General features: G+C 47.0%; 2 protein-coding genes across 5 annotated transcripts in view; both read left to right on the forward strand.

Annotated features, from left to right (window-relative positions):
* The first annotated feature begins 1,006 nt into the window (after positions 1 to 1,006).
* Positions 1,007 to 10,242, forward strand: WBP2 (WW domain binding protein 2). Its single transcript, XM_030535060.1, has 8 exons — positions 1,007 to 1,198; positions 2,482 to 2,590; positions 3,129 to 3,264; positions 4,973 to 5,065; positions 5,423 to 5,560; positions 5,814 to 5,936; positions 7,633 to 7,709; positions 7,980 to 10,242. The coding sequence occupies exons 1-8, from the start codon at positions 1,140 to 1,142 to the stop codon at positions 8,031 to 8,033; spliced, it is 789 nt and encodes a 262-aa protein (XP_030390920.1). The 5' UTR covers positions 1,007 to 1,139; the 3' UTR covers positions 8,034 to 10,242.
* Positions 10,243 to 13,622: 3,380 nt separating this feature from the next.
* Positions 13,623 to 27,640, forward strand: part of UNC13D (unc-13 homolog D) — a 50,997-nt gene continuing 36,979 nt past the window's right edge. Inside the window, exons 1-3 of one of the 4 annotated variants that reach the window (XM_030535059.1) lie at positions 13,623 to 13,856; positions 17,138 to 17,275; positions 17,488 to 17,552. Coding sequence is in view for 1 of the 4 variants with exons in the window: in XM_030535055.1 (XP_030390915.1) it covers positions 23,372 to 23,428 (57 nt within the window). In the remaining 3 variants the exon portion in view is untranslated. Of the gene's footprint in view, positions 13,857 to 14,663; positions 14,699 to 17,137; positions 17,276 to 17,431; positions 17,553 to 23,288; positions 23,429 to 27,640 lie in introns of those variants that run through there. The other 3 variants (XM_030535058.1, XM_030535057.1, XM_030535055.1) reach the window with 3 other exon arrangements.

Raw genomic sequence — 27,640 nt, forward strand, 5'->3', positions numbered from 1 at the left:
ATTCACCAAAATTTTGCTTATTGCTTATTATGTACGATATGGATCTTATGACTTTTAAAACAAATTTTGTATTTGTTGATAATCTAAGCACTATACCTAGATGTACATACACTTTTTTCTTAATCTGTATATGTATGTGTATATATATGTATATATATATATATATAACATTAACCTTAATAATATTTTAAGGGACAAGCATGGTGTCATGATGGAGATGTTTGTGGCCAGAGAGTTGTTTGTGCCAGCCTGCAGGGTGATGTCGTTGCATCACAAGACGCTGACTCCTCCATGTGGGGTCCTGTGCAATGTGATGGGGCAACATGTTGACTTTTTGTGGGTCCATGACCTGAGATGTTTCTGGGGCCAATGAGCGGTGTGAGATATGGGGCTATGGGGCTGCCAGAAGAGGGGGATCCCAGCCCATTTGGAAAGACAGGACTTGTACAAACTACAGGGCACTCCAACATGGCCACACGCCGACTACGTGCATCTGACGAAGTGGGTATTCACCCACGAAAGCGCATGCTCCAATACGTCCCTTAGTCTATAAGGTGCCACAGGACTTTTTGCTGCTTCCACAGATCCAGAGTAACACGGCTACCCTCTGATACCCCTGAAAAGCATCTTCTCCCTGAGAGTGCAAGAAAGACCCCATGCAACCCCACCCCATCAGCAGCCTTGGGGAACGTGCTCAGATGGGGAAGCAGAAGGCCGGCCTAAGGCCACCTGCTACAGACCAGCATGCCACACTCCAAGCCCCTTGGGGCAGACCATGGCGACTACGTGCAAGTGCTCATCGCTGAGGTACCCATATCCCAGCATGCAACACTCTACCCCTAAGAGGCCCATGGGAACTACAGATCCCAGCATGCAACACTCTACCCCCTAAGAGGCCCATGGGAACTACAGATCCCAGCATGCAACACTCCACCTCTAAGGGACCCCTGGGAACTAAAGGTCCCAGCATGCCACGCGCCGGCCTTCGTGCCGTGCCGTGCCGTGCCGCTTTGCATGCTGGGCGATTGGGTCTCTGTGCACATCCCACCCCAGGGCTTTCTCGCTGCGCAGGCGCAGTGTCTCATCCCTTGGCCCGTGTCCGGCCGCAGCGGGAGGCCCAGGAGTGAGCGGCGGAGGCCATGGCGCTGAACAGGAACCACTCGGAGGGCGGCGGCGTGATTGTCAATAACAGCGAGAGGTGAGAGGCCCCCACCCCCTTTTTCCTGGGGGGCCGTTACCAGTGGGCAGTTGGAAGGGGTGGGGGTGGGTCACGTGGTCCCCCCTCCCCGCGTGGCTGGGTGGGATCAGGGCTCCCACTCTGCTAGCAAGCGCCGCCTGGCTCACCAGCCCCGTCCCCCCCCCGCTGGCACCCCCCGCCCCATGGCAGCTCCATCGCCACGCCCCCTCCCGCCCCCGCTGCCACGGGCCCTGGGGTGTCACCTGCCTGCAGATCCCTGCCCGGTGTTCGGGGCGCAGGCTCACCCCTCTTGCCCGGTTCCTTGTGCGGCAGAGGTGGCAACCCTCCTTTTGGGAGCTCGTGGGCTGCCATGGTGACCTTTGGCCAGCGGCAGGAATGGAGCCCCAGGTCCACTCGCTCCTTGCAGAGCCTGCTCCTTCCCATCGTACTGCGCTGCTGGCGCTGGCTGGGCAGATTCGCCTGTCCAGAGCTGGTACTGGCGCTGCTGGGAGCTGTGCTTTTCCCTGGGTAGATCATCTAGCGCCAATGGCATGGACCCCAGGCAGCATCCGTCTCCCACCCCTCTCCAGCTGCTCAGACTGTCAGAACTCAGACTCTGGTGGGGATTAGATCCGTGTATCCCTCTCTGCCATTCAACAATCTCGTGCCCTTCGAAAGTTGCTCTTTCCTTCTGCTTTTGTTATTTTGTTAGTGGATGTTGTTCCTCTCTAACATAGAGAGCAATCTGTTCTGCTACAGCTGGGTACTTCACTCTTCATGGCTCCTGTCCTCTGGGGCCGGTCCAACATTCAGTCTTTGTACAATTTTTCTGCTGAGGCCTGTTCTACACATAGATTTCACTACTTCAATTAGGAGTAGGATCTCACACCAATATAGTTTAATCCAGGTAACTCCCTGCTATCATTGACGCAGTTATACCTGTATAAAGAACGTATAACTGCGTCCACTCTAGGAGTTGCACTGATTTAACTTACCAGTTTCTAAATCAAAATAGCTAAATCTGGGAGCTGCAAGGGCAGTATATGGAGCCCCCCTGGCTGCCCCTATGCATAGAAGTTGGAGTGGGGACATGCCACTACTTCTGGGAGCTGTGTGGAATGGGATAAGTCCAGGACCCTGCTCCCCAACGGGAGCTCAAGGGACGGATTAAAACGTCTGGAGGGCCGGATGCGGTCCCCGGGCTTTAGTTTGCCCACCCCGATACAGGCCATCAAATTTACACAAAGTGCTCCTGTAGATCAAGTCCTAATAATGTGCCTCTTCTTTCCTTTGCTTGTTGGTAGCATTTTGATGTCCTATGACCACGTAGAAATTGCATTCAGTGATATGGAAAACATGCCAGATGCCTTCAAAGGGACCAAGAAAGGAAGTGTCTTCTTGACTCCATTTAGAGTAAGTAGTTTTCATAATGGGATCAGACACTTTAATAGAGAATGGCAGAGAAACCTTCCTGGTTCCTGAAAGTATGGTTATCCAGCAGCCATTGAAAATGGATGATCTTTGGATTTCAGCAGCATTATGAATGCATTGTAAATCCTTTGTCAAAAGATGTAAATACTGATTAGTTCCTGCAAGCAGCTATGTAGCCTGCCAAGGATCATCAGGAGCTGAAAAGCAAATGCTTAATGCATCAGTTAAACTGATAATCATAACCATCTGGAGAGCAGCAAGCTGACTAGAAATCAGGAGGAGAGAGATCAAAGCTAGTGTATGCTTCTGGAAGGCACATCACATTATTGCCTCATAGCCTCAGCTTTCAGGCATCTTTCTGCTGTTCCGGAGATCTTGTGACCTGCAGGGCTGATTTAAAGCTCCAGGCGTGGGAAGCAGTTTCAGCACATTGAGCTCCATTTTCTCACAGTAAATTGTCTCTATGCTTCATGCTTGTTTCAAATGTCGCTTACTACGAGTTTGCTCCTTTCCCCTGCAGGTTATTTTTGTGTCCAAGGGAAAGGATCCTATGCAGTCTTTCATGATGCCCTTTTATTTAATAAAAGATTGTGAGATTAAACAGCCTGTCTTTGGAGCAAATTATATCAAGGGGACAGTGAAAGCAGAGACAGGAGGTATGTAATTTTTGGTTACAGTAATACTAAGATAGTAACATAGCATCAGATTCAGAGAAATATCAAGTTTAGGCATTGAGCTAAACTGGGTGTTATCCAAATGGTTTAGTATTCAATAGTATTAAAATGTATTTCTTTAAAAACCATAAGAAAAAATGTGTCTCCTTTCCATTTCTCCCTGTCCAGTTACAATGATTTGGTCTGTTCCAGAAACTGATCTAATTTCCACTCTCTGTTCCGAACATTAAAGTTCAATTGGCCAAATGATCTCATTGACGAAACATCCTCAAGTGGCTCATAACAGAGAGAAGCTCATGGGAGCAAAGTTCTAAGGGATGTTGATAAGCTATGGCCTGTTGAGATAACCCGTTCAATCCCTGTCCAGATGATTCTTTGCTAAACTTCTCTGCTTTTTCCTAAACCCACGTTCACTTTCAGACAAGTAGCCAGAAACAGTGTCTATCACAAATCTCTTGTGTAGCTCAAGGAAAGGTGGTGTTATTGCCACAAGACACTTTAGTAGTAAAAACCATCTCATGTCACTTTATTTTAACAGGAAACTGAATAAATGGGCATTACATGTTCTATTTCAGGCTTGAAAGGGAAGAAGCAATCTTGAAGCTGGGGAGGCTGGTTTTAAAGGGGAACTTACATATTTGAGTGAACCTGGAGAGATGGGGAAAAGATTTGTACAAATACATATTTACCCAGTACTACTCGTGTTCCTTCTTTCACTGTTACTGGAAGCCTGTAATTTGATAACCTCTCTCATCCCCAGCTCGATTTATTTTGCTTACTCTGTCACTGAAGTCATAATCCTGTGCTTAGGACACCACAATCTGTGATCCTGGAAATCAGCATTATAGCTTCTGTGCAGGATCAAATAGGACAAACCAGCCTGTGAGGGGGTTCACACAGTGAAAACAAACCCTGAAAACCATGTCAAAGACAAAAGGATTTACCTAAAATCTGTGTGAGCCTTTCCCAGGGGAGTTCTCCTTTAATAGGAATGTCACTATAACGCACACAAGCATCTCAGGTTTAGTTCACAAAGTAATTTAATTTTCCTGTTCTACCACTGACACTGATTCATCTCTGGTGTTGCGCTGGGACATTTGGGCTGTTCTTGTTTGTTTGGTTTTTTTTAAGCCTGAAACGTCACTCATATTTTTTTATCCTATCCTAGAACATTTTTCTTGGACTCTGTAGTAGCTTTAAATTGCCCACATCTTTCATACCATTTATGCTCTTTGCTCCATTGGGTACTCAACACCCCTGTCTAATTTATAGCTAATGATTGACTAACTGTAAAGGCTTTTTAGCAAACTGGATTAACACAATCCCTGTTTTCTGCACTAATCCTGTACTGAGCCAGAGCAAATCTCATGCTGCTGGTGTCATTGCCAACCATTGACAGACTATGACAATAGGCACAACTTCAGCAACCTCTGATTCATGCTCCAACTTCAGGTACCCCTTGACCTGAAACACCCATGGTCAACGTGTATTTTTATAATCAGAGCATAATTATGCCCATCCTGTCCTTTTACTGCAGGCTTTTAAGATATTTGGGACAAAGCTAAAGTACTTTAATGTGGTGTGTCTATATAGATCCCTCACACGCAACAACAATTGCCTCATAGCAGGGAGGCTAAATAACATTGAAAAAGATTCTCCTCTTTCAGTTGATTTATTTTCTCTTCTGCAGGTGGCTGGGAAGGATCTGTAACATTCAAAATGATTTTTTCTGCTGGGGGCGCAATTGAGTTTGGACAGCGTATGCTGCAAGTGGCATCTCAAGGTACTGAAAGTTTCGGTTTTAACAAGAAGGCATAATCGGGTAATGGTAGAGGAGGAGGTGGCTCTTTTGTGTCGGCTTGTAACAAGCATAGGGTGCATGTGTCCTTCTTAGAATAAGGTATGGCAGGATGAGTTAAAATATTTTTGAATTTCAGCCGGTAATGGGATTTCACTTGCTTTAAAAAAAAAAAAAAAAAAAATCATTAATTTTACTCATCTGCTCAGCTGTAGATCTACTTAGCCTATTGCACTCATCTCCAAGTGTGTCTGGTTTAGTGCTGTGAAGAGGTCGGATCTGACCTGACCATGATTCAGTCCTTGTGGATCTGGTAGAATCAAATTACTTTTATTTTCACAGCCTCTAGAGGGGAAGCTCCCAGTGGAGCATATGGTTATTCCTACATGCCGAATGGAGCTTACGGCTTTGCGCCACCTGCAGCCAATGGGGTGTACGGTCCCCCTCCGCCAGGATACCCCTACCCACCACCACCTCCTGGTGAGTCTGAATTGAATAAGGAAATCTTTCCAGTGACCAAATTAAAGCAGGTTAAGGAAGAGGCGAAGGTGGGTGTATGTTTGGAGGTAATGTCTGGCTTGTTTTCAAGTTTGGTTCAGCGCCTTATGCAGTTTAAGCTCCTGATCTTATTTAATTGTATTTAGTTTTCAGCCTTGTTTTGGCTGTATATGGTCCATGGCTGACCCAAAGGAGCTGTTCCTACAATATTTTCATGTTCTTTCTTTCCAAGCAGAGTTTTACCCTGGTCCCCCCATGATGGATGGAGCCATCGGTTACATGCAGCCTCCACCGCCTCCTTACCCTGGACCCATGGAGCCTCCAGTCAGTGGCCCAGACCTTCCTTCCACTCCTGCAGGTGAGAAGTGTGTCCAGTGGATTAGCTCAGACCTCTGCAATGTTAGTAGCATCAGTCACTGAGAACAAGTTGATCTGCTACATTCCAATATCATTTCTCTTCTCTCTACGATGGCCATGTAGAAACATGCAGCAGATAGTTGTCTATGGAGCATAATGAATATGAGCAAAAGCATTAAAATGTGATTCTCCTCTGAAAAGTAACATTTAAAATTGGCATAATCAGGGTTTCATGTATATCATCTTTTGGTGCTTTCAGAAACAACCTGCTCCATTTACAAGTTAAAATATATCTTTTTCCTAATTGCCAGTCTTCCAAACTCAGTTCAGTCTGATGGCCAACCTGGGGTCTTTCCAACAAGTTCATAATCAACAATTATTCTGTAGTTGGATCAATTCTGTTTCTGTGTCAGCCGGCAGAAAATCCAGCTTGTTTTCCAATAGCGATGTTCATTCTACAGGAGTTACAAAACAAAACAGCAGTGTAAAAGCTTGTATTAGTCAGCAGATCTGACTCATAGATGCAGGAGTAGATTTGATGAGTAAGAAGGTCTCGGTGAGAACAGAACGCTTTTCAGAATAGAAATGCTCTTATAAATAAGAGCTTTCAGCTACAGCAGGTCAATCGGTATCAGTATGACTGTCATTCAGTGAAATGGAACAATGAGTGAAGCATGGTAGAAATCCATAGAGTTAAGCAGCATTTGTTTGGCACAGCTCTACCATTGTTTGGAGCATCCCATCAGAAAGCCAGAGGACTAAGCAGAACAAACCTTGTTAAGCTTATCTGCCCAGCTTTCATCTGACCTGCCCATACTTCCCTAATTGATGAAGTTGGATGGGTGACATATAATAGAATAATAGAAATGAGTCTGAAGTCGGTCACAAAACTCAGACTTGTAGTTTCAATTAAATGAAGTTTCTGAAAGTGATTTGGGACATTTTCTCAAGTTCTTGCAGGTGAAATAGCTACAGTCATGCAGAACAAACACTAAAATCACAGGAAGCGAATGCTAAATAAGTGACATTTTTAATACTGCTGGATTTCTGGTCTTTAAAGGAATTGGGAGTGGGGGAAGAGGGAGGGGGTGGGTTTAGTACACCTCTAGAACCTGAATCCATAGCTGTTCAGCTCAGGACTGGCACTTGGAAAATGTGGTGGATCCATGGGGCTGAACGCAAGACTTCAGAGTCAGGGGCAGCCACACAATCCAGGCTGCTCTTGTGGATTAGCCTTTTCTAAAGAGTGAGTTCTCCACAGCTGCTATTAAGGCCTCATTTTTCTATTGCAAAAAGCCTTTGGATCATTGCCTTCGGGGAACATTGCCTGTGATCGGCTGGTCTTCAAAAGCAGCTGTTAGCATTTGTTCCATGGACAGAGCAAAACCCTGATGGCAACTGCAAGCTGATGTGGCAGGATATTATAGCTCCTTCAGTGCTGAGTCCCACAGGACCTGGTGATCTCCCTGGCTTCTTACTGGGCAATACTTAATCACTTGATTCCTCACCCTCTGCCGTTTGAAGGGGTCCCACTAACTATGTAGCTTTGTGTTGTTGTTGCCACTTTGTAGATCAGGTAGGTACAGAACTGAGGGTTGGTCTAATACCTGGTAGGCAGAAACATGCTGGGCTTTTATTTGCTGATAGACGTTCCTTGCAGTGTCACCTAATCTTTAACCTGTGTTTGCTTGCAATAGCTGAAGCAAAGGCTGCAGAAGCTGCTGCCAGTGCTTATTACAGTCCAGTCAACCCTCATAATGTCTACATGCCCACAGTAAGTTTCACACGTTGTTCTATATGTAATTAACAACTGTATGTTGACTGTGTAAAAGGGGGCAGAGTCACTCTAGAGAGAATAGTAAATTTCACAGGAAATTAGATTAAATGTTCACAGTCTGGATAGTGGTCATGTATGGATAGTAGAGGGTTAAAGGCAGCAATATTGATTGTGTTAACAGCCATTGTTCCTGTTTGAGAAGCAGGGTTTGTTTGATTTTCTAGCTGTGGATTTATGTTCCTTACATATTTTTCCCCTCTATTTTAGGACCAGCCTCCCCCTCCTCCTTACTTCCCACCAGAGGACAAGAAGACCCAATAAGCTGAAAAGGAACCTCTCCATGATGCATTGCTTCCTTATTTTCCATCTAGCTGAATCTTGGGGTGGGGTGTACAGCTTTAAGGAGTCATAGTCTTCCCTCGAGGCAGGTAGATACACACACAGTAAAGGAAGAGATTTACAATGTTTTGCACTATCACTTGCAACCCTGAGGGTTTGTTACTCCCTGCTGTCAAATTCCTGCTTTTCCTGTGCCCAGTGATAGCTAGAATATCCATGACAGTTTCTCTTGCATCCCTTCTCCACCAGTACACTCAATATAGCTCTCCTTTGAATGAGGTGACTGTTCCAATTTTAAAGCTAACAGATCCCTAACACCGAACCAAGACTTGTCTTGACTCTAGAGAATTCCCTTCAGCCTGATGCATCTCATCTAGCTTTCATCTCCTCCATAATTGCATGGGGGAGGCTGCGGAGGGACCTCTGGGCTTCAGAAGGAAACTGATACCTATTGCACTTCTGTCCAGTGCTTAGGAAACTTCCCTCAGCAGGGACACCTGAAATATTGCTGTACTCCCACAAAGTGCACTGTTGCGTCCTACCTTGGTGCAGTCAAGTTTGATCTTTTGAGGAAATGTCTGACTGTCATTACAAGGCTGTGTAGTGACACCTACCTATACCTTGGATCTGTTGGGGGATTAGAATGTCCGGCTGTCTCTTTCCCCGTAAGATGTGGGTCTTAAATCAGTAATCCTGACCATTCCTTTTCTAGTCATTAATGCACCTTGGTTTTTTTTTTTCCTTTCCAATAACACAAGCTGCATTTTCTGACCAGTGATGCATCTTGCTGCTGAGATTAGACTGTTCAGTTGAGGTGGGTGTGGAGATAGTTGTGTAAACTCCACCCTAGAAGGATTTGGGAATTGTGTGCGTCGTTCTAACTTGGATGGGAGAGCATTTTTCCCCTGATGAGATGGAGCTGAAACATCATCATACTCTGCTTTCTTGATGCTTCCACCTACCGCTGCAAAATGCTTCCCAGATGCATCCTCTTCTGCTAGTATAACCGGGAGCATGTGGGAAAGAGTCACAGACTGATGACTCTGTTCTATGGTTCATTCCCTTTGTGAGACTGAAGATAGTCTTTCCACAGCGCAACAAGACTGAGGGCCTGATTCTTCTCTCATGTTGGTTTTAACTTCATTGTAATGTCATCAAATTCGTTACTGCTCATTTTTCCAAGAGGGCGATCAGAATCTGACCCCGAGAGGGCTGCGTTTCCTAGATTTCCTTCAACAGAAGGAAACACAAGTGCTGAGATTCCTGGTCTCTGGAGTGCCGAGTTACCAAGCCAGCGTCTTTGTAGTCGCTGACAGGAGGCCCTCCTCCAACACTTCAGAACTGATTTGATTCCTCAACATCCTGGCTTGTTTAGCATACTCCAGCTGACTTGAGCTCCGTGATGAAATTTCACATGCCAGTCCTGTCTTTCCGAGTTAGCGGCAGTTGTAAATCACCTCCCATCACTATAGCAATGGCACTCCAAGCAGAAGTATGTAGAACAATGTGTTCACTTGCAGTTGGATTTAATTTTTGGAACTAGCCCGGCGGTGCTGGTTATCCAGGAGAAAGCAATGTATCACAGCTTAAGAACATTCCTTCTTTTCATCACTGGGCCATTGGTTAGTGCTCCCAGACCAGCTATGAATTTAATTTATAAATAACACTAATCTTGCGCTTTCACCTGGGCTTTTCAGCTCCATTAGAGATTCAAGCATGTTTGTTCTATATTTTTTATATTGATTTCAGTAGCAGTCACTGCAGGACTTGGAACCTCTGTGGGACTGATCAGTAACCAGCTGTGGGAGAATCCTGCAGACTTGCATATGAATCAGATTTGTAGAGTTCCTTTGGGAGAGCAGTGCACAGCTCTTCCAAGCAAGTGTGCTGAAAGATCATGTGGTAAGGAAGCTTGCTGAAGTTCACTGCATGCAACATGCACGAAAGACAAGGCCCACCTCCTGTTTTCTTTTAGTTTGATCTCCTGAAAGCTTTCTAGCTGACTGGTCATATTGCTGGTCTGTGCACTGACTTTCCTAGATTTGCCGTTGAAATTGCAGTGATGTAAAGAAATGGGTATTTTTAAAAAAGTATTTATTTTGAAGTTGAATTAATATATTAATGTTTTAAAAAGTTCTGAATGCAGATTTTGTTTTGCTGAGACTGTGAAGTAAAGATAAATTCGCTTGATGCTCTTTGTGCCTGTGCATTTGTGTGTCACACTGGCCTCACCACAGGCAGCGGGATGGAAGGATTGTCTTGCATTTAAACCATGGGGCTGGCGGTCAGGAGACCTGGATCCTATTCCTGGCTCTACCACACATTTCCTGTGTGACATTGGGTGAGTCACTTAATCTGTCCTCAGCTTCCGTGTTTCTAAAATGGAGATGATGGGTAACATTTTCCAGAGGGCCTGAGTCATTTAGGAGTCTACGTCCCATTCCCCTAGATTGTTTAGGTGCTATTAGCCTTTCCTGAGCCAAATTCATTTATTAAAGTGCTCTGTGGTCCTTAGATGAAAGGTTCTGTAGAGTGACAAAGTATTCCAGTGAAGTATTAGCATAGGGTCTCCTCAGGCTTTGGGGATCCTGAATTCCTGGGATGACCGTTTTCACCCCTTTAGGATGCAGTAATTTAGTCAGCTCCAGCATGAAGAACCAGTGTGCTCACTTAGGGCCAAATGCTGTGAGATGGTGAACACCTCCAGTTCCCACTGAAGTGAGTGGGAGTTGAGGGCATTCAGGGTCTGGTCCATAGGAGGAAACCAGGAGCCTCAGCCCTACTCCTCTTCCTTCCTTCCTTCCTTCCTTGAGCTGTAACAAGCCACTTTATCACACTTGATACTCACCCGCTTACTGACATGACCATCTGCCAAACCCAAGTTTCTCGCTGGTGCAGACTCAGCTCTGGCAACCTACCAGGCTATATTATTTATGTGACTTGAACCAGAGGCTTGCTTAGCTGTTGGGTTTTTCCCTAATGAGATGAAGATGGGGAGGGTGTGAGACAAAACGAAACGGCATCTTATAGCACAGCAAGATCCTGGTAAATCCTGTTTTATGGATTACGTTTGTCATGAGTCTAATTTCAAAGCCAGTAATAACTTTTGCTATCTGCCCGGAGTGTAGCTTTGGAGATGCCTCAAAACACTTCCCGTGGCTCTAGCAGAGTGCTTTGTACTGCAGGGCTCCTACACTTGGTTTTTGTGCCCTTCTGTGATTTCCTTTTGCCAGGCACAGAAAATCCCAGGGAATTTACGGTTGGGTACGGTGCTGACTGTGCTCCTGCCCCATGGGCCTTTCCCTGCAGCTCTGGTATGTACTGTGTGACTCCACAGCCCGATTAATCCTGCCTCTGCTGGATGTGCCCCAGAGAAGAAACACAGGCACGGGGCTCTGCTGACAACTGGACCCGGTGCTGAAAGTGAGTGTCTTTCCTTGGGCCCTTTGCCAGCTCACTAAAGGCGCTCGCATCTAAAAACTGAGCGGGGAAAGTGTCTCCTCCCAAGTCCAGTCCAGTGGAGGTTCTGAGATAAGCAGGTAGAGAGTCATGGCTGCTAACAACTGGATGCGCTCCAGGGGGACAGAGCAAGTTGGGACAAGACAAATGTTTTCCATCTGAAGAATTGAAATCAGTTGGCTAAATCAGCGGTCTCTACCCCTTTTCGTTGCAGTTCCTCTTGCAGTAGGTTGGAGAACAAGTACGCTTCCCTCTCACCGTGCCCTGGCACAGATGTGAATCTGATTGAGGGGGTAATAGGGTGTGAGTGAAAGGATTTATGGAGCAGGGTGGATCACGGTCATAACTGAGAAGATTTTTGCAGCAGTTTTGAATAGATTGGGGAGCTGTGAAGTAAGTGTGAGGAAGGCCCAAGGTGTAGAGGATGCAATAGATGAGCCATGAGATGATCAAGGCTTGAACCAAGATACTCAATTCAATGGAGCTGCCTGGGTTTAACTAGGGTCAGATTTAATCAGAATCCATCAGATTCCGCAGTGGAAGCCACATAGAAATGGAGCCTTGTCTCTACACACGAGGAGTAGAACAAATAGAGAACACTGTACAGACCCAGTGATAGTCAGAGCCCTTTCCTCTAAAATGGCTGCTAACTCAACAGACTGAGAAATCGTCCTCTCTCTTCCCCTCACCCCCATGGCCACCAAATCTACAAGCTACTGGGAGGCCATGTTGAGTATTATGGCACAAGAAGAACACCTGCAGCTGCCTGTGGGAAACAGAGTGGCCTAGTGGATAGGTCTCTAAACTGGGAGTCAGGAGACCTGGATTTTCTATTCCTGATTCTGCCCCTGAGCTATTGTGTGACCTTGAGCGAGACACTTCATCTGTGTGTGTTACCCCATCTGGAAAGTAGGGGTAATGGTCTGTCTTTCCTTTGGAAAGCACTTTGGTAGCTAGAGATAAAAAGCTCTAGGGAGAAGTTGCATCTTACTGTTAAGGACCTGATGCAGAGGTAAGTGGCGTGGAAGCACTGCCTCCACTTGGAAGTGGGAGCAGAGGGGCAGGAAATGACATAAATTAATGTCGCCAGATTTAGTTTCAGCATGTTGGCTCTTTAATTAGTTCTAAACCAGTGCTAAGTCAACATCATGTGATCCTAAAATCATACCATTGCAATGTGTCATTGGGACAGTCTTGTATTTTATGTGATGTTTTTGTCCCTACTGAACCAATACAAAGGTTTTTAACCCCCCTCCCCTCCCCAGATTTTAGGAGCTTATTAGATCCTGAAGTCTGTAAGTGCTGATGGGAAGATAACAATAACGGAGGCATCAGTGGTTACAGCACAGGATCTGGAGTCAGTAGTTCTTCACCTGGCTCTGCTGCTTATTCTCTATTTGAGATTAGGTAAATCACTTAATCTCCTTGCCTCCTTTTCTCCATCTCTAATATGGGGATATTTTCCCTGCCTCACTGGGGTGTAGTGAACCTTAATGAATGTTTCTAAAATGCTTTGAAATCTTCTGATTTAAAAACTGCTGCTACAAGAATTCTGAGTACTGTTGATTAATTCTCTCCCAACACCTTTGAAATATACAACTTTTTGCAACTCTGCTGCTGCCTTTTGCCTGTTGCTCTTGTTCTAATTCTGTGGACATCAGAACTAATCTGCGGTATCTCTAATGAGCCCATCCCCATAGTAATTAGTCGACTAGACGAACCTTCAACTTATCGAGAATGGGGAAACTAATTGGCTGAACTTCTGTTCTGACTTGCTATTTGAATGGTTCTGATAAGTGCGGATACTTTTACTTCAGGGTCCATTCCAACTCTGACAGATGCCCACAGGAGTTGGTTCAGGCCCTCAGTTTGAAATGCTGGTGTTCGTTTTTGTTCGGAAAGTGGAACACTGGAAGCGAGGCAGACCGGTCCCAGCATGCCCGCAGTCCTGCTGAGATCATAACAAATGCACTGTTGTTATCCTACTGAGCAGAACTGGTAATAAAATCTGTGTTTTGCATTAATTGACTTCCAGCTGAGTCATGTAACTCTATCTCTGGGATTGCAGTGAAACAAGCCTGGCTAGCCAGCTACCCCATTCATATCCTGCATGTAGTTTTCCTTCCAGTGCCTTCAGGGTTGCTGCCTGCCTTCCTATAATCAGTAACTAATGGGAAAAAGCAATTGATTGTGATGGAGGTGGTCTGATCTATAGGCAGTCACAGCCTGGGAAGCAGCCTTTGTTAGCAAATGCAAATTGGGACAGCAAGGGGCAAAGTTCAGCCTGAAATATTTGTGGCAGGCGTTGCAGGGAGTGTCCATGTGAGTGACTCCTGATCCCCTCAGGTAAATGGGTTTGGTTGGTTTGGCTGCGTGTGTGAGTTTCCTGAGAGAGCAGCTGGGAAAAGGTTTGTATCATGCACGTACATGTGTGGGATTGAGACAATGGGCGGCTGTCGGTGTGTTTATTAAAATTGACTGGGACTGAGGGCTAGTTCCCAGGCTTGAGGCTTGGATTGAATCTGTGCAAGGAGGCTGATACACTGGGGATGGATTTGAAATGGCTAGAGATGCACACAAGCTTGGAAAAGGGGGGATGTGAAACCTTGGGCGGGAGCTTTGTGAATTGTCCTCCTGCTTGCAGTCCAGGGGCAAAAAATTGTGTGTCAGCATATAGAACATTGTATGTAATTATATTATATCCTTTAAAGTTGGGGGGTGCAAAGAGTGGAGCATGTAGACCTATGAACAGTCTGGAGGGTGGCAAATAACACTCCTGTTGCTGTCGTGCTGGGCACTGCTCACAGCTCCATTCACTCATGAGTCATTTCTGTTACATTGGGCTGATCATGGGATTAAACTCGGAGTTGGTATGAGCGTCCCGCTTGCTCTGATCCTATCTGTTCGCTGCTGTGGCAGGTCATATGGTTAAATGCTGCTGCTGCTAATAATAGGTGGATGTGAAAAAGGGCTGGATAATTGTATGAGCAATAATGTACAGTTATGCCAGCCAATGGGGTGATCAAATCCCATGCTTTAGGGTGTAACCAATCGTTGGGGGAGGGGGTCAGAAAGGAACTCCACCCTACCCACCCCCATCTCCATAGGCAGCATTGAGTAATTGGCCACTTGTGCAATAAGATGCTTTCACTGAAGCAGCAGCAGGAATTGCTACTCTGGAGCAACAGGTATTGGGCCTTTCCGGGCTGTGATTTGGTATGGAAAACCCCACCTTTCTAAAACTTCCCTTTACGCTGTTCAAAGGTAACTTTCAACTCTCTGCTGTGGGTCAGTGCAGTTAGCCTTGTAGGGCCTGGGTGCTGGCTGGCTGAGGGTATGTCTACACGGCAATAAAAAACCTGGGGCACCAAGTCTCAGAGCCTGAGTCAGCTGAGCCGGGCTCATGGGCTGCAGAGATAAAAATGGCAGTGCAGACGTCTGGGCTCAGGCTGGAGCCTGGACTCTGGGACCCCACGACGGGGGGGAATGTGCCAGGCTCCAGCCTGAGTCTAGGTGTCTGCACTGCAATTTTATAACCCCACCGCCCAAGCCACACAAGCCTGACTTATCTGACCCGGGCCAGCCGTGGGTGTTTTACTGCAGCGTAGACATACCCTCTGTGTCTTGATCTGTATATCCAGGGACTGCTGACAGCCAGCCTTAGGGGAAATGGTGCCCTGGCCAACCCCGCCCCTCCATCACTCCTAGCATCTGCTGCCTCCCTGGGCTCTCCACCCATTGCCCTCAGTCCCTCTCCTCCTCCCCCCTCTCCCATTGACCTGAGCTCCCTTTCATGGTTTTGAACCCCAGGCCTGCCCTGCACCTCGCCTCTTGACCACATCACCGTGGGTGGTCACCCACAGTGCCCCCGTAAGGTCTCAGTACGGGACTCTCAGCTCTGAAATGTGCTTCCTCCACTGTCCCAAGTCTGCTGCTCTTCAGGGCCCATTTCTTTTCTCAGACTCTCTCCTGTGTGGGGAAGAGGTGATAGTGAGGTGAGTATGTAGTTTGTGGGTGGGAGTCTCTCAATATTGAAGCTGGTCAATAATCTCATGTACGGTGCTTGGGCACATATAGTAGGCATGTTGGGTACATTCATACATAAAATACCTGGTTGCCCAGGCAACATGCTGAGTCTGGATCCCAGATACGAGTTCAAATCACCTGACGTTGCCTTTCTCAGAAGCATCTGACTTGGTCTCAAGGGGACGCTGATGCGTTTTAGCATCTAAAGGCTCTAGAACGGTGTGAAATTGGTGAGGGAATGGCCTATGAACTCTGAAGCCTCCTTTTCTGCGCCTCCAATAGCAGAGAAACAGTGACTGTTCCCCTGAGTTGTGCTATTATGGGTGCTGCTACTGCAAATATATGGAAGTGAATGAACAAAGGGGACTGAGGTTGAATTCATCTTAATGGGAAATGCACAGGGAGGGAAAAAAGTAACTTTGCCACGTGTATTAAAGATTAAATTAGTAGACAGAAAATGTTATTTTAAGCTTCTGAGGAGAATTGCAAACTGAACAAATAAAATATCCAATTTTTAAAATATTGGACAAAATAAGCCAGAGGCCACTGAAAGCTCGTTAAATCTAATTAGAAAGAAGCATGGCTAAATTATCCAGGGCAGTAACCGGAGAATTTAGCAGGAGGAAGGAAAAATCAGCCAAGGTCTGAGTCCGAAACCACTGGGCTCTCCATTAATTCTTTAATCATTGCTGTGTTGGGCTTGTCTCAACCCCCTTGCTCTCCAGAGAAATGCTGGGATAATGTTCAGTGTGGAAGGGTTTTAACTTTTACCCCTTCATTGCCCCTGGAACCCGCAGTCCTGAGGAGGACACTTAGTGGTGGAACATCCTGTCCTGACCTACCAGGTATTGCAGCGCAAGCTGGAACAGCTTGTTCCCTGGCATGTTGTGCCATGCCAAAAAGGTTATTGTGATAACCTCTAAGAATTTCTGAGCTGGTCTTGAAGTCGGCCCCGGTACAGAGGTTATGGAGTGGGTCCATGTCCAGTGCGATACTAGGGGCTCATCTGCAACTTCTCTACGGTAGCATAAATGGCACAACCAAATTAATGTTATTGGAAAAGGCCAAGAGAGAAACTTGCTAGTTACACAATTTGTTCACTAAAAACCATTCCCATATCTTCAGGAACCCAGCATCTCTGTGGCTTGGAGGAGACATGATCGCATGTTGTCTTTTGATTGGGAGCATTTAATGTAAAAACTATGCACTCTGCACTGTGGTTCCCTGTATATGTGAAAATGTGTGGTGTTGTATTCTTAGGATCAGAGCTTAAACAAAGCTGTCTGTCCTGCATTGGCATTAAAAGTCCCCGGCACTTCTTGTAAGAGTAGGTGTTTGCCCTGGTGTCCAAAATTCCCTAACCACCCTGTGCACTTGCAGTTTCTTGTCATCCAGCCCAGAGGTGGCTGCTTTTCTGCAGTGCTGTAGTTGAAACAGTCTGGGGACCCCTCAGGATGGAAGGCTTTCTCATATTTCTAGGCAGGATACCAATAATCATTGTCCTCCTACTCCTCCTGACTGTGTGTGTAGCTAACAGAGGGCAGCACAGAGAGGGGGTGCGTTGTGGAAGAGAGAGGAATTTGATTTGCGTTCTATTCAAGGCAAGGAGTGGCAGCCAGCAGAATGCACTGAACATACACTCCAGGAGAGACTGATGCTGGGAGGCTTCGTCAGGTGATGCGCTGACTGAACCCAAGGAGAGCAGCACTGTCTCAGAGAATCTGAAGAGGAGGAGAAGGGTATGCTATGATTGCATGATGAAATTTCTTTCCGTTTTTATGCTGTAGCCTTCTTGGGTTTTTCCTTATGACTTGTCAAACAGTAACAGGCAGGGCAGAGTTTTGCATAGTCATTCAACCAAGCCTCCTCCCTAGCAGCCCCCTGGGTGTTAAAAGAAGAAGTAGTGGGACTCGTGTTGAAATCATTTTTTCAACTTTTCATGTATTTCCAGCCCAGTGATCAAGATAAGAGTGAGGAAAGGCTGTGGGCCCGTCGGCAGGATAACCAAGCCAAGAGGTAGGAAGATAAGCTGTTATTTACATTTACTGAGAATTGCTTTTAACACTGGGTTCTCTTTAAAGGAGAAAATCCCTTTTAAAGTGACTTGTTGATCTGTTCGGTTTTCTCTGAAGACTCCCATAGCAGTGAATATACCCAGGTCACTCAATTGTGGCATCTCATTTACCTTGGATGCATTCAATGCTGCTTTAAAACGCTCTTTCAGAGGACTCCACTATTTGGTGCAACATACTCTAGTTTGGAGCACACCCAAGTGGCCCAGATTTCAAAAGTGACTTTGGGATCCCAGTTGGAGATGCCTGGAAGAGGGTCTAATTTTCAGAAAGTGCTGAGGGTGTCTTTGCAGAACAGGCCCTTGAAAGTGTTACTCATACTTTGTGCGGAAAATCTTGGGCAGTATATTATAGCAGAAATTTCCATTGCCATTCTCTTTGGGGTGCTCTACCAGTCTCTTGAGTGGTTTGCATTAGTCTGGCTAGGTATCTGTGCTTTGGTGGTGGACATTGTTCAGAGGATTTGAACAGGGTAGCTGAGATGCACAATATCAAGGAGCTCATAAATCCATGGTAGGAATCCGGAAGGGCAGAGATCAAGCTACCTGTGAACGTGCTGGAGGTTTTATCTTCCCTAGCAGAAGATCCGTATTCAAAAATCACTGCTCCAGAAAGTTCATGCGAAATTCATGGTACTGGATTTTGGGAGTGGGGAAGGACAATTACGTGTATGTAACCAGTGCAATCTCCAGGTAGAAATACGGTAAAATCAGATACTTTATCATAATGGTGTCTGATATCATTGTCACACTCTTACTTTTGGGAGGAGTCCAGATGCAATAGCAAAGGCTGCCTGAACGAACCCCGGGCTGGATGGAGAGATCATATGCCCAGGATTCAACTGATTCCTAAGTTCAGGGCCAGAAAGGACCTCTCCCCTTCCATGCATACACACTAGGTTTTCTGCACCTTCCCTTGCAATCCTGAGCAGGGTCAGCTGTAAGGTGCAGGTCTGTTTAGAGGGCATTGACCACTGTGATCATAATTTTAAAGTAGGTCAAATTTTGTATTTAAAGTACTTGTGTCCACCGCCCGAGCCATGTTTCCAAAGAGCACTGCAAAACCAGGCTCTTGAGCTGGTCATTGCATTTATGCACAAACTTTTTGAGTTTTAAAAACCCCGTCCCTCGCATATTTAAACTGCTGCTTTCCATGTTTCTAGTTTAGGAGTCTTTTTAAATGATAAAACCACAGCATTGTGGCTGGCCTGTGACTGAAGAATGTCTGCTTCATTGTGTGTTTCTTTTCAAACCAATTTTGATGGATTGTAGTTCTTGAGCCTTCCAAAGGAAGGTGAAGCTGATACAAGGGCTAACTAAACTCTTACGTCATCCTCTCTGTCCATGCAGGGATAAGAGATTTCTGTGAGTTTTGTTACTTGACATCTGCAGAACCCAGTGAAAAGTGCTATCCGCTCATGGAGAGAGAATGGGTGTCTGTGTTTTATGCCACAGTGTCTTGCACCTCGTGTGAGCTTTGCTACATCAAATCTTGCGTTTGCAATCACAAGCTTTATTGCCTATCACACGGCACCTAAAAGCGAAGATGAAAACAGTTTCCAAACTCATTTTGCCTCTATATTTCTTTATTATTCAATTATGGTGCACTGGCTTCTGGGCATATTGCAAAGCAAAACACCAATAGATTCTGCCTATGTATGGAGTAGGGTGACCAGATGTCTTGATTTTATAGGGACAGTCCCAATTTTTGGGTCTTTTTCTTACATAGGCTCCTATTACCCCCCACCCCCGTCCCGATTTTTCGCACTTGCTGTCTGGTCACTCTAGTAGGGAGTAATAAAGCCATCTGACCAATCATTCCAGTCCAGCATATGGGGGGTCAGGAGGGAGAAACCCTCCATCATCTAAGCCCAACATGAAGCAAATACTTGTCTGAAACTCCTGAAGGCTGGCAAACTCAGGTGGTGTCTACGCTAGAAGTGTTAACTGGTGAAAGAATACCAATATACTATACCTGCAAAGTACTTCTAGTGTGGATCCAGCTATACTGCTTCGCTCCAGTCGAGCAAAACCACCTCCACAAGCAAAACAAGCTAAACCCATAAAAGCACAGCTTATAACTGGGGTCTACACTAGGGGTTTTTGCTGAGACAGCTGTGCCCATCACGGATCACATCTCATCACATCCCTCCCTGCCCTCGCTGTTCCAGCAGAAATCCATAGTGAACCCATGGTCTCAGACTCCAGTTGGCCACCTAAGAGAGTGTGATCTGTACCAGGAGATCAATGGATCAGTCAGTGTGACAGTGGAGAGGGAGAGAGGTGGCCCCTAAAGCTGAGCAGTGTAATGAACGTGAGAGGAAACAGCGCTGCTAAGGCATCTCCTCCCTGAATGTCTGGGATCGTAGCAAGAGGGGAGGATTACAAAAGAAGGGTTTCCTCACCACAGTTCCTCCCAGGCTGTTGCAACCTGTGCACCCAACTGAAACTCTCATTGGTATGATCCCCCTGTGCAGCCCTGAATAGGAAACAAGGATTGAGACCTGTGAGCGATGCAGACTGAGATGAACCGGTCCGTGCTGCAGTAGGAAGGGGAGCGAAGGGCTTTCTCTCCTGTGCTGTTAGGGAGCGTGCATGCTCTTCGCCAGGCACTGTGCCCGTGTCGTTCATTGCTGGCCCTTGCAAATGGAAACCACTTGTCTCTAGCTGAAAAGGTTTGGCTCTCCAGAGCTGGGACTGAAAGCAGATGCTATTGGGCGCCCTTGTGAAACCGCAAGGGAGGTTTGCAGGGTCACTGAATGGTTATGAGCAGCTTTTAACAGGTAGAACTCAGCCCTCGTGCACCAGTTGCGTCTCCACCCTCTGATCAATGGACTAGCATTAAGCTTCGCTTGGAAGGTCACTGGAGAGAGAATGTGCTTATCCTGCCACTAGGCAGAAGGTCCTGGCCCAATTGTATGTCAGTGGGGGTGGGCAGAGAGGATGAGATGTAAAATAATGTGTGCTATGAGATCCCTTAGAGATCCAGGCAGCCATTTTTCACAAGAATGAGGGCTGTTAACCCACATCCTGGCCAATTTTATCTCTGCCTACTTCAGCTTCCCCCCTGCATTTTCAGCTGGAAAGGAAATCCCTGTCTTACCCAAACCCAGCTGTTTAATGGTTTATTGGATGCTGTTAAACAGATGCTGAGTTTCACCCCAGAAGTGGTCGCAACTCAGAAGGTGCCTACACTGAACTAAGAAATGGTTGCAAGGACATCAGTTGGATGAAATGGCTAGTAGTCTCGCTTGCCCTTGTATAAATGTTTTTGACATCATCCAGGCACAACACCCCTACCAGTGTTTCTGGGACTCTGAAAGTACTAGCCCATAGTTCACATTACTGCTGCATAGAACATGCTCTCGTAACCCTCCACTGCATTATAGGCTGGAGTTAGCAGGATCAGCTGAACTGGTGCAGCTGCAACATTTGTGGCTTCCTGTCCCCATGGGAGAGAAATCACTGTGGATTACAGAGCTTCAGCAGAGCAGGGTCAAAGCCCTCGTCCTGTGTGCTGCCAACAGCTGGTACAGCCAGTGCTTTTCAAATGCCAGAGATGGCTGCTGTGTAGACACCACTCTGTGCCTGATCTGCAGAGGATATGAGTCTGCTACAGCCCCAGCTGTGAAGCCTGTCCTCTTTAGCTCAAGCTGTAGCAACTCATGCTTTTAGCTCGACACGTCCCTGGAATGTCAGTCCAGATGGTGCTTTTTACGCTTATGGGCAGTGAACGTAGGATGTGCTCCTGGCTAAAAGGCACTGTTTAAATGTAAGACCAAGCCCATCCTTATCTGCATACACACCACACATACATTAAATATATAGTACCCAGAGCATCTTGTCTCCTTTCCTTTGAGATTTCCTAGGCTGCTTTTCTTTCTGATTGTGGGGTTCTCTGGGTTCCCATCCTTCCCTCTCACACATCAAGTGAACAGGAATTCAGATCCTTTCAATAGGCCAGGGGTGGGCAAACTATGGCCCACAGGTTGGATCCCGTCCATGAGCTGTTTTAAGCTGGCCCCTGAACTCTCACTGGGGTGCCAGGTTGGGGGCCACACCATGTGGCTCTCCTGGAAGCCGTGTCATGGCCCCGCTCCAAGGATCAGGGGCTGCTCCACATGTAGGAGCCGGAGACGGGACATGCCGCTGCTTCCGAGAGCCGCTTGAGGTAAGTGCTGCTGGGATCCTGCACCCCTGAGCCTCTCCCCGCACCCCTTCCCCAGCCCTGATCCCCATCCTGTTCTCCCAACCCCTTGATCCCAGCACAGAGCACCCCATACCCCAAATCTCTCAGCCCCACCCCAGAGCCTGCCGGAACCTTCACTCCTTCTCCGCACCTGTGCCGCAGCCCTGATCCCCCTCCAACCCCTCGGTCCCAGCCCAGAACACCCTCCTACACCCAAACTCCTCACCCACAGCTCCACCCCAGAGCCTGCACCCCAACCAGAGCCCTCACCCCCTCCCAAACCCCAACCCCAATTTTGTGAGCATTCATGGCCCTCCATACAATTTCTGTTCCCCAATGTGGCCCTCAGACCAAAAAGTTTGCCCATCCTTGCGATAGGCATCTCTTGAAGGAGATGGCTGTTGCTGCTGTTAACTCTGGTAATTTGCAATCAGATAAACTGTTTATGAGAATGAAGAGTGATGGTAAAACAAAACTTGTAACTCTGCTTCCTGTAATTGGAAAGGAGCTGCTTCTTTGAAATCTGTTCCGCCTGCTCAGAAACCCCTGATGGAGAACAGCCATCTCAGCACGTCCCTTTCCAGCATTAGGGAGGATAACTCCCTTCTCCATTCCAGCAATACAGTAGGAAGACTAGCTGTTTCCAGTGGCCTGAGTACAGGGCTGAGCTGCAGAGACTGGAGTAGGCCCAGCTTGACCTCAGTCAAACACGATCACCTGCACTCGAGTGACATTTCTTATTCCCCACCCTCTCGGATGGAGACAGCTTCTGCTTTTGACAAACTCTCACGGGAATGGAGTCTGGATGATTCTCTCTTGCGCTGTGTTTGAGTGTACAGTGAACACCACCCTCTACAGCCCCACAGCTGGCTTCACACCCTGGACCAGGCCCTCAACGCCACATCCTCGCCTTTGACACTGTGCATGGCTCCGACTCTGCCTCATCTTCACACATGGTCTGTTCAGTTCCCCATCACAGGCTCTGTGCTCTGCCCTCTCTCCCTGCTGCTCCCTTCTCAATCAGCCCCCACACCTGAAACAGTATTTTACTTCCCACCCATTAACAATCGCCCCGTTGGGTTCCCACTCCTTTTGCAAAGCCTTCCCCGGTCCATCTTATCCCTGACACCTCTGCTTCAGAGTCTTTCTTGTTTCAGTTGCATTGCCTGGGTCTGAGTTGAACTGTAAGGTGCCTCCTGGAGTGTCTGTAAAGTGCCATATTCACCTACAACCCTTGATAGCTAATAATGTGAAAGAAACTAAGGATCCAGCCGTGGATCAGAGGAACGTAGCCTCAGTCCCTCCCCAGTGCTAGCCCCCAGATGGAGTCCACAGGCAGGGGAGAAAGTATAGCTCAAAATCTATTGAACGAGGCCCCTGTGCATTTCCGGTTGCTGTTAAAATGGTCAGGGTGAGATAAAGAGTGTGGTTTCCTCTGAGCATATGAACAGGGAGGGCGGAGGAGGTGATGCTGGTGGGGAGGGCTGTTCAAGCCTAAATAAGCAGAGCTGTAGCTGTATTCTCTGGGGCTTGGCCTCCAGCATCCAGCACAGGCTTGCTCTGATCCACCCCAGCATGGAGTTCGTCAGCGAGATGCCAGCAGGGAATGGCCCTGGGGAGGACAGCAGTGACGTATGTGGTCTCTTTACTCTCATTTTAAACAGGTGTTTATGTTGCATGCGATGCGTCTCTGATTTCATGCCTATTGTTCTCACTTCCTCTTGCTCCCACTTTGCTCACATCTTGAGATGTTGCTGCACAGAGCATCTTCTGGGGTTTAATCGTTGGCACATGGAGGGACTGGGAAGAGAGTCAGGGGCTACTAAATCCTGAGATTCCCCTGAGGTCCAAAATTGAAGGCCAAGGTCTCCAACCTAGAAGGAGATGAGAGCTCTCAACACCTTGGGGAAGGCACTTGGCCCTATATTATCTGTCTCTACACTAAACGCTCTCAATCCTTCACTGCTGTAGCACTGTTATTGCTCCATCAATTCTGGCAGTCAGGTGCACCAGTGTGGACTTCAAGCAGGCCTAGATTACCTGGTGGTAAAAACACTGCTGGCTGGTCTCCATTAGCACCGCCACTGTGCCAAGCACCCGGTGGAGTGATAATGGTGGGAGATTAAGAAGAGAAACCTCATTGCAGTCATGGTTATTGAGTAGCAAGGGCAAAAGTGCCCAGTGAGAGACTGAGGTGGGCAGGTGTTGTCGACGCTAGGGCATCTGCACTATCCTTCTTTGCCAGAGATGTTCCAGCATTGCAATTCTACCAGTGAAGAAGGACATACTCTGAATATCATCCTCCACAGTTGAGGGCGTCTGCCCTGGGATTGTTGATCCACAGTCTTAGGGTCCTTTTGGGCTCCTCACTGCTACTGTATACCCAAGTAGCACTAGCAGCTAAAAATACCCATTTCCACCTGCAACAAGCCCAAAGACTGTACAACAGCTGATCCTACGCAGGCTTGCTTACTGCAGCTCAAAGCCATGTGCTCTGGAAAAATCTCCCACTAGTGCAAAACACAGCAGTCTAGGTACTTCATCGTAAAGGTTGCTGAGACCGCATCTAGGTGCTATCTGCACTGGCTCCCCAAGCTAATCTGTCCTGATAATCAAAGCCCTCCATGGGATTGGCCATAGCTATCTGGCAGGTAACCTGTCCCTCTGCAAATCTGATTTTCCACATCATGTATGTTCTGCCGGACCAATGAAACTGTCCACTAACAAGAGAGGCTCATGAATGCAGGAGACTTTCAGAAGACCTGGACCTAGGCTGTGGAACTCCCTCTCATTAGAGACAAGAATGACCACAGGCCTCAGGACATTCTGCACTAAATGCAGATTCTGGTTCTTCAGCTTAGCTTTTCCATAATAATCTCCATGCACACACAAACGAGCAAAAGAACAAAAAACCAACCAACCCCAGCATAAAAACACCCTATCGAATTAATCAAGTTATTTCTCCTATAGGTGGGTGGCAACGCTGATAGACCCTGGTCAGCAGTGGCAGGATCGAACCAGGGGCCTTGGGAGCTTAAAGCATGAGGCTCTACCACATGAGCTAAAAGCCAACTGGCTGTTAGCTAAGGCTGTAAAGCAGACTCATTTGAACTCTCTAAGTGGTCTTGGTGCCACTAGATGGGACAGAACACCACACCCAGGAGATGGTGTGGGTTAAACTGGCAAGAAAGAAAGAGATTTGTTGTTTCTATATGGGGAGCCGTGAAAGTGTCGAGAGAGAGAGCGAGCCAAAAGCAGCTTCTCCTCTCCCCTCTTACAGCCCCGCTGCAGCCTATGACTGGCGAAGAAGTGGAACTGGGGTCCAGTGGATAAGTGATTGTATTGAGGAAGAACAAAGGCCTTTCCATTTGTGCTTGAAACAGTGCTGCATTAGTGGTTCAGCCTGAAGGATGGTTGGAGGGGTGGGAGGCTTTTGATCCACAGAAAGAGGGTCTGGGAGAAAGGTCATTACACTCTGCTACAGCGACCCCAGGGGAAGGACAATACTCTGTTTCAAGCACGGTGTAGGGGACAATATAAATGCAGTGGTTCCAAGACTGGAGGTGCTCCAAGGTGCGGGAGGCTGCAAAAGCTGGAATGTGCTGCTTTTAGAGAGGATCATTGCAAGCAGAGCTATTCAGGAACCAAAGAGCGAAATACAGCTTCCAGCTGTCGTCTGCTATTTGCCAGGGATAACCTAGCAGACTGGAACAATAGGGGTAGAAATATATAGTTTAAGGATCAAATTCATCCTGGGTGTAACTACTGACTTCAGTCAAATACTTCTGCTTTGGCCCTAATTTTTTATTAAAAAAATTGTTTCCATCTCTTTTTTTACCACACCGATCCTGTAAATTATGCAGCTATTACACCTCTGCCGTTCCTCTTCTACTGAGCCCTCGTGTTTACCATCACTTGCTAGTTCGCTCTTGGACCTTTCCTGAGCTGTGGGGGCTGCCTTTGGTGAAACTGAATGGTGGTTTTGTGATGTGCGTATGTGTGTGCTGAGCCCTGCGCTAAAAGGAACACTCATTTCACTTGCGGCCTAAGGAAAATTTGAACCTGATCTCTTGTAAGGCGATGTGATAATGCTTTTTCACGCTGTCCTTTAACCGTCCCACGCTTGATTTCTTGTACCTAGTCATTATGGTGCTGCAACGCGAGGCTAATGCTACAGGCCACATGAGAATTTAAACCATACCATGGCCAGTTAAAACATAACCTCATCACCCAGTTTCTGGTGGTGAAATCACCGCTCATCAGGCGATGCTACGTGCTAGGAATGTGTTGCTCAGTTCTCGGGCTGTGGGTTGAGTGAGTGAATATCTGTGAAATGAAGGCCCACTCACCTTCTGAATTAGCTGGGTGTGCACTAGCCCAGTGGTTCTCAACCAGGGGTCTGAGGCCCCCTAGGGGGCCGCAAGCAGTTTCAGGGGGGCCACCAAGCAGGGCCAGCATTAGACTCGCTGGGGACCAGGGTAGAAAACCAAAGCCCCACTGCATGGGGCTGAATCCCAGGGCTCTGACCCCGCCACCCAGGGCTGAAGCCTATGCTATGTAGCTTCACGGGGGGCCCTGTGGCCTGGGGCCCCAGGCAGTTGCCCTGCTTGTTCCCCCTAATGCCGACCCTGGCTTTTATATGCAGAAAACCAGCTATTGTGGCACAGGTGAGCTGTGGAGTTTTTACAGCATGTTGGGGGGGCCTCAGAAAGAAAAAGGTTGAGAATCCCTGTACAGGCCCCTACTACCAGGCTGAGAAGTCTTTTTGAAGAGAAATAACTTGGTGCTTATGAGGATTTGCTGGTATCTTTGGCTTTGGCAGAGGAAAGGACATTGGCTGAAAAGGTCCCATTTTGTTTAGAAATGAGCTTAAGCCGCAAAGCTGGAAGCTGAACTTCCGCAAAGTTTGAGGGTTGTTGGGATCAGAAGTGCTGGTCCCACCCATTAAACAAAAAAGGACCAGATCGATGTCCCACTTGGATCGGATCCAAACGTGCGCCATGCTTGGGTGTTTTAGATCCAGAGCCATGGCTAATTTTGGGGTTTGATTGAGTTGCTTTTTATATAATGCACAAAGTTAAAAGTTTTCAAAAATTGCCCCGCTGCAATATAGGATCCACCACGTTATCATGACCCATGTATTATAAAGGAAACAACGCTTGATACTAGAGATTAAACATTTTGTTGTTGTTCATAGCAAAAGTCAAATGTGTAACCTTCAGATGATCAGATACTATTATTATCCCTTCTCCATTAATAGGAGGCACCCATATATCAACAAGGAGCAACATAATGATGCTGCCTGGACAAAATTTCCTTCCTGGAAAACACAGTTAGGATTTATATGTCCTCTTGGCTTTTCTGTGTTAACTTTATAAACCCAAAACAACACTGTCTCAAAGGGAAATCACACTGACTGTGTGACAAGACAATAAAATGCAAACATCATGGTGTTTCTAGGAAAAAAAGCTGTACAGAGAAAGTGTGGGGGTTAGTGGCTCCTTTCTACAAATCTTAGTCATTTATTTGTAAAGAAGCCTCTAGTCACCTTGCACCATAATCCCTGGAATTCCCCAAACCTTTATACTGAGAATCTCATCTGTCCTTTCTTTCATCGTAAGACCATAAGAACGGGCTCACTGGGTCAGACCAAAGGTCCATCTAGCCCAGTATCCTGTCTTCTGACAGTGGCCAGTGCCAGGTGCCCCAGACGGAATGAACAGAACAGGTAATCATCAAGGGATCCATGCCATCGTCCACTCTCAGCTTCTGGCAAACAAAGGCTAGGGACACCGTCCCTGCCCCTCCTTGCTCATCGCCATTGATGGACATAGCCTCCATGAA

Source organism: Gopherus evgoodei, chromosome 15, assembly GCF_007399415.2.
Source record: "Gopherus evgoodei ecotype Sinaloan lineage chromosome 15, rGopEvg1_v1.p, whole genome shotgun sequence".
Lineage (NCBI taxonomy): Eukaryota > Metazoa > Chordata > Testudines > Testudinidae > Gopherus > Gopherus evgoodei.

Bases quoted from the DNA above. Each gene is read 5' to 3' on its own strand.
- WBP2 (XM_030535060.1), top strand. From the start codon at position 1,140: ATGGCGCTGAACAGGAACCACTCGGAGGGCGGCGGCGTGATTGTCAAT. The intron at 1,199-2,481 runs GTGAGAGGCCCC...GCTTGTTGGTAG, and splicing joins ATTGTCAATAACAGCGAGAG to CATTTTGATGTCCTATGACC. The intron at 2,591-3,128 runs GTAAGTAGTTTT...TTTCCCCTGCAG, and splicing joins TCTTCTTGACTCCATTTAGA to GTTATTTTTGTGTCCAAGGG.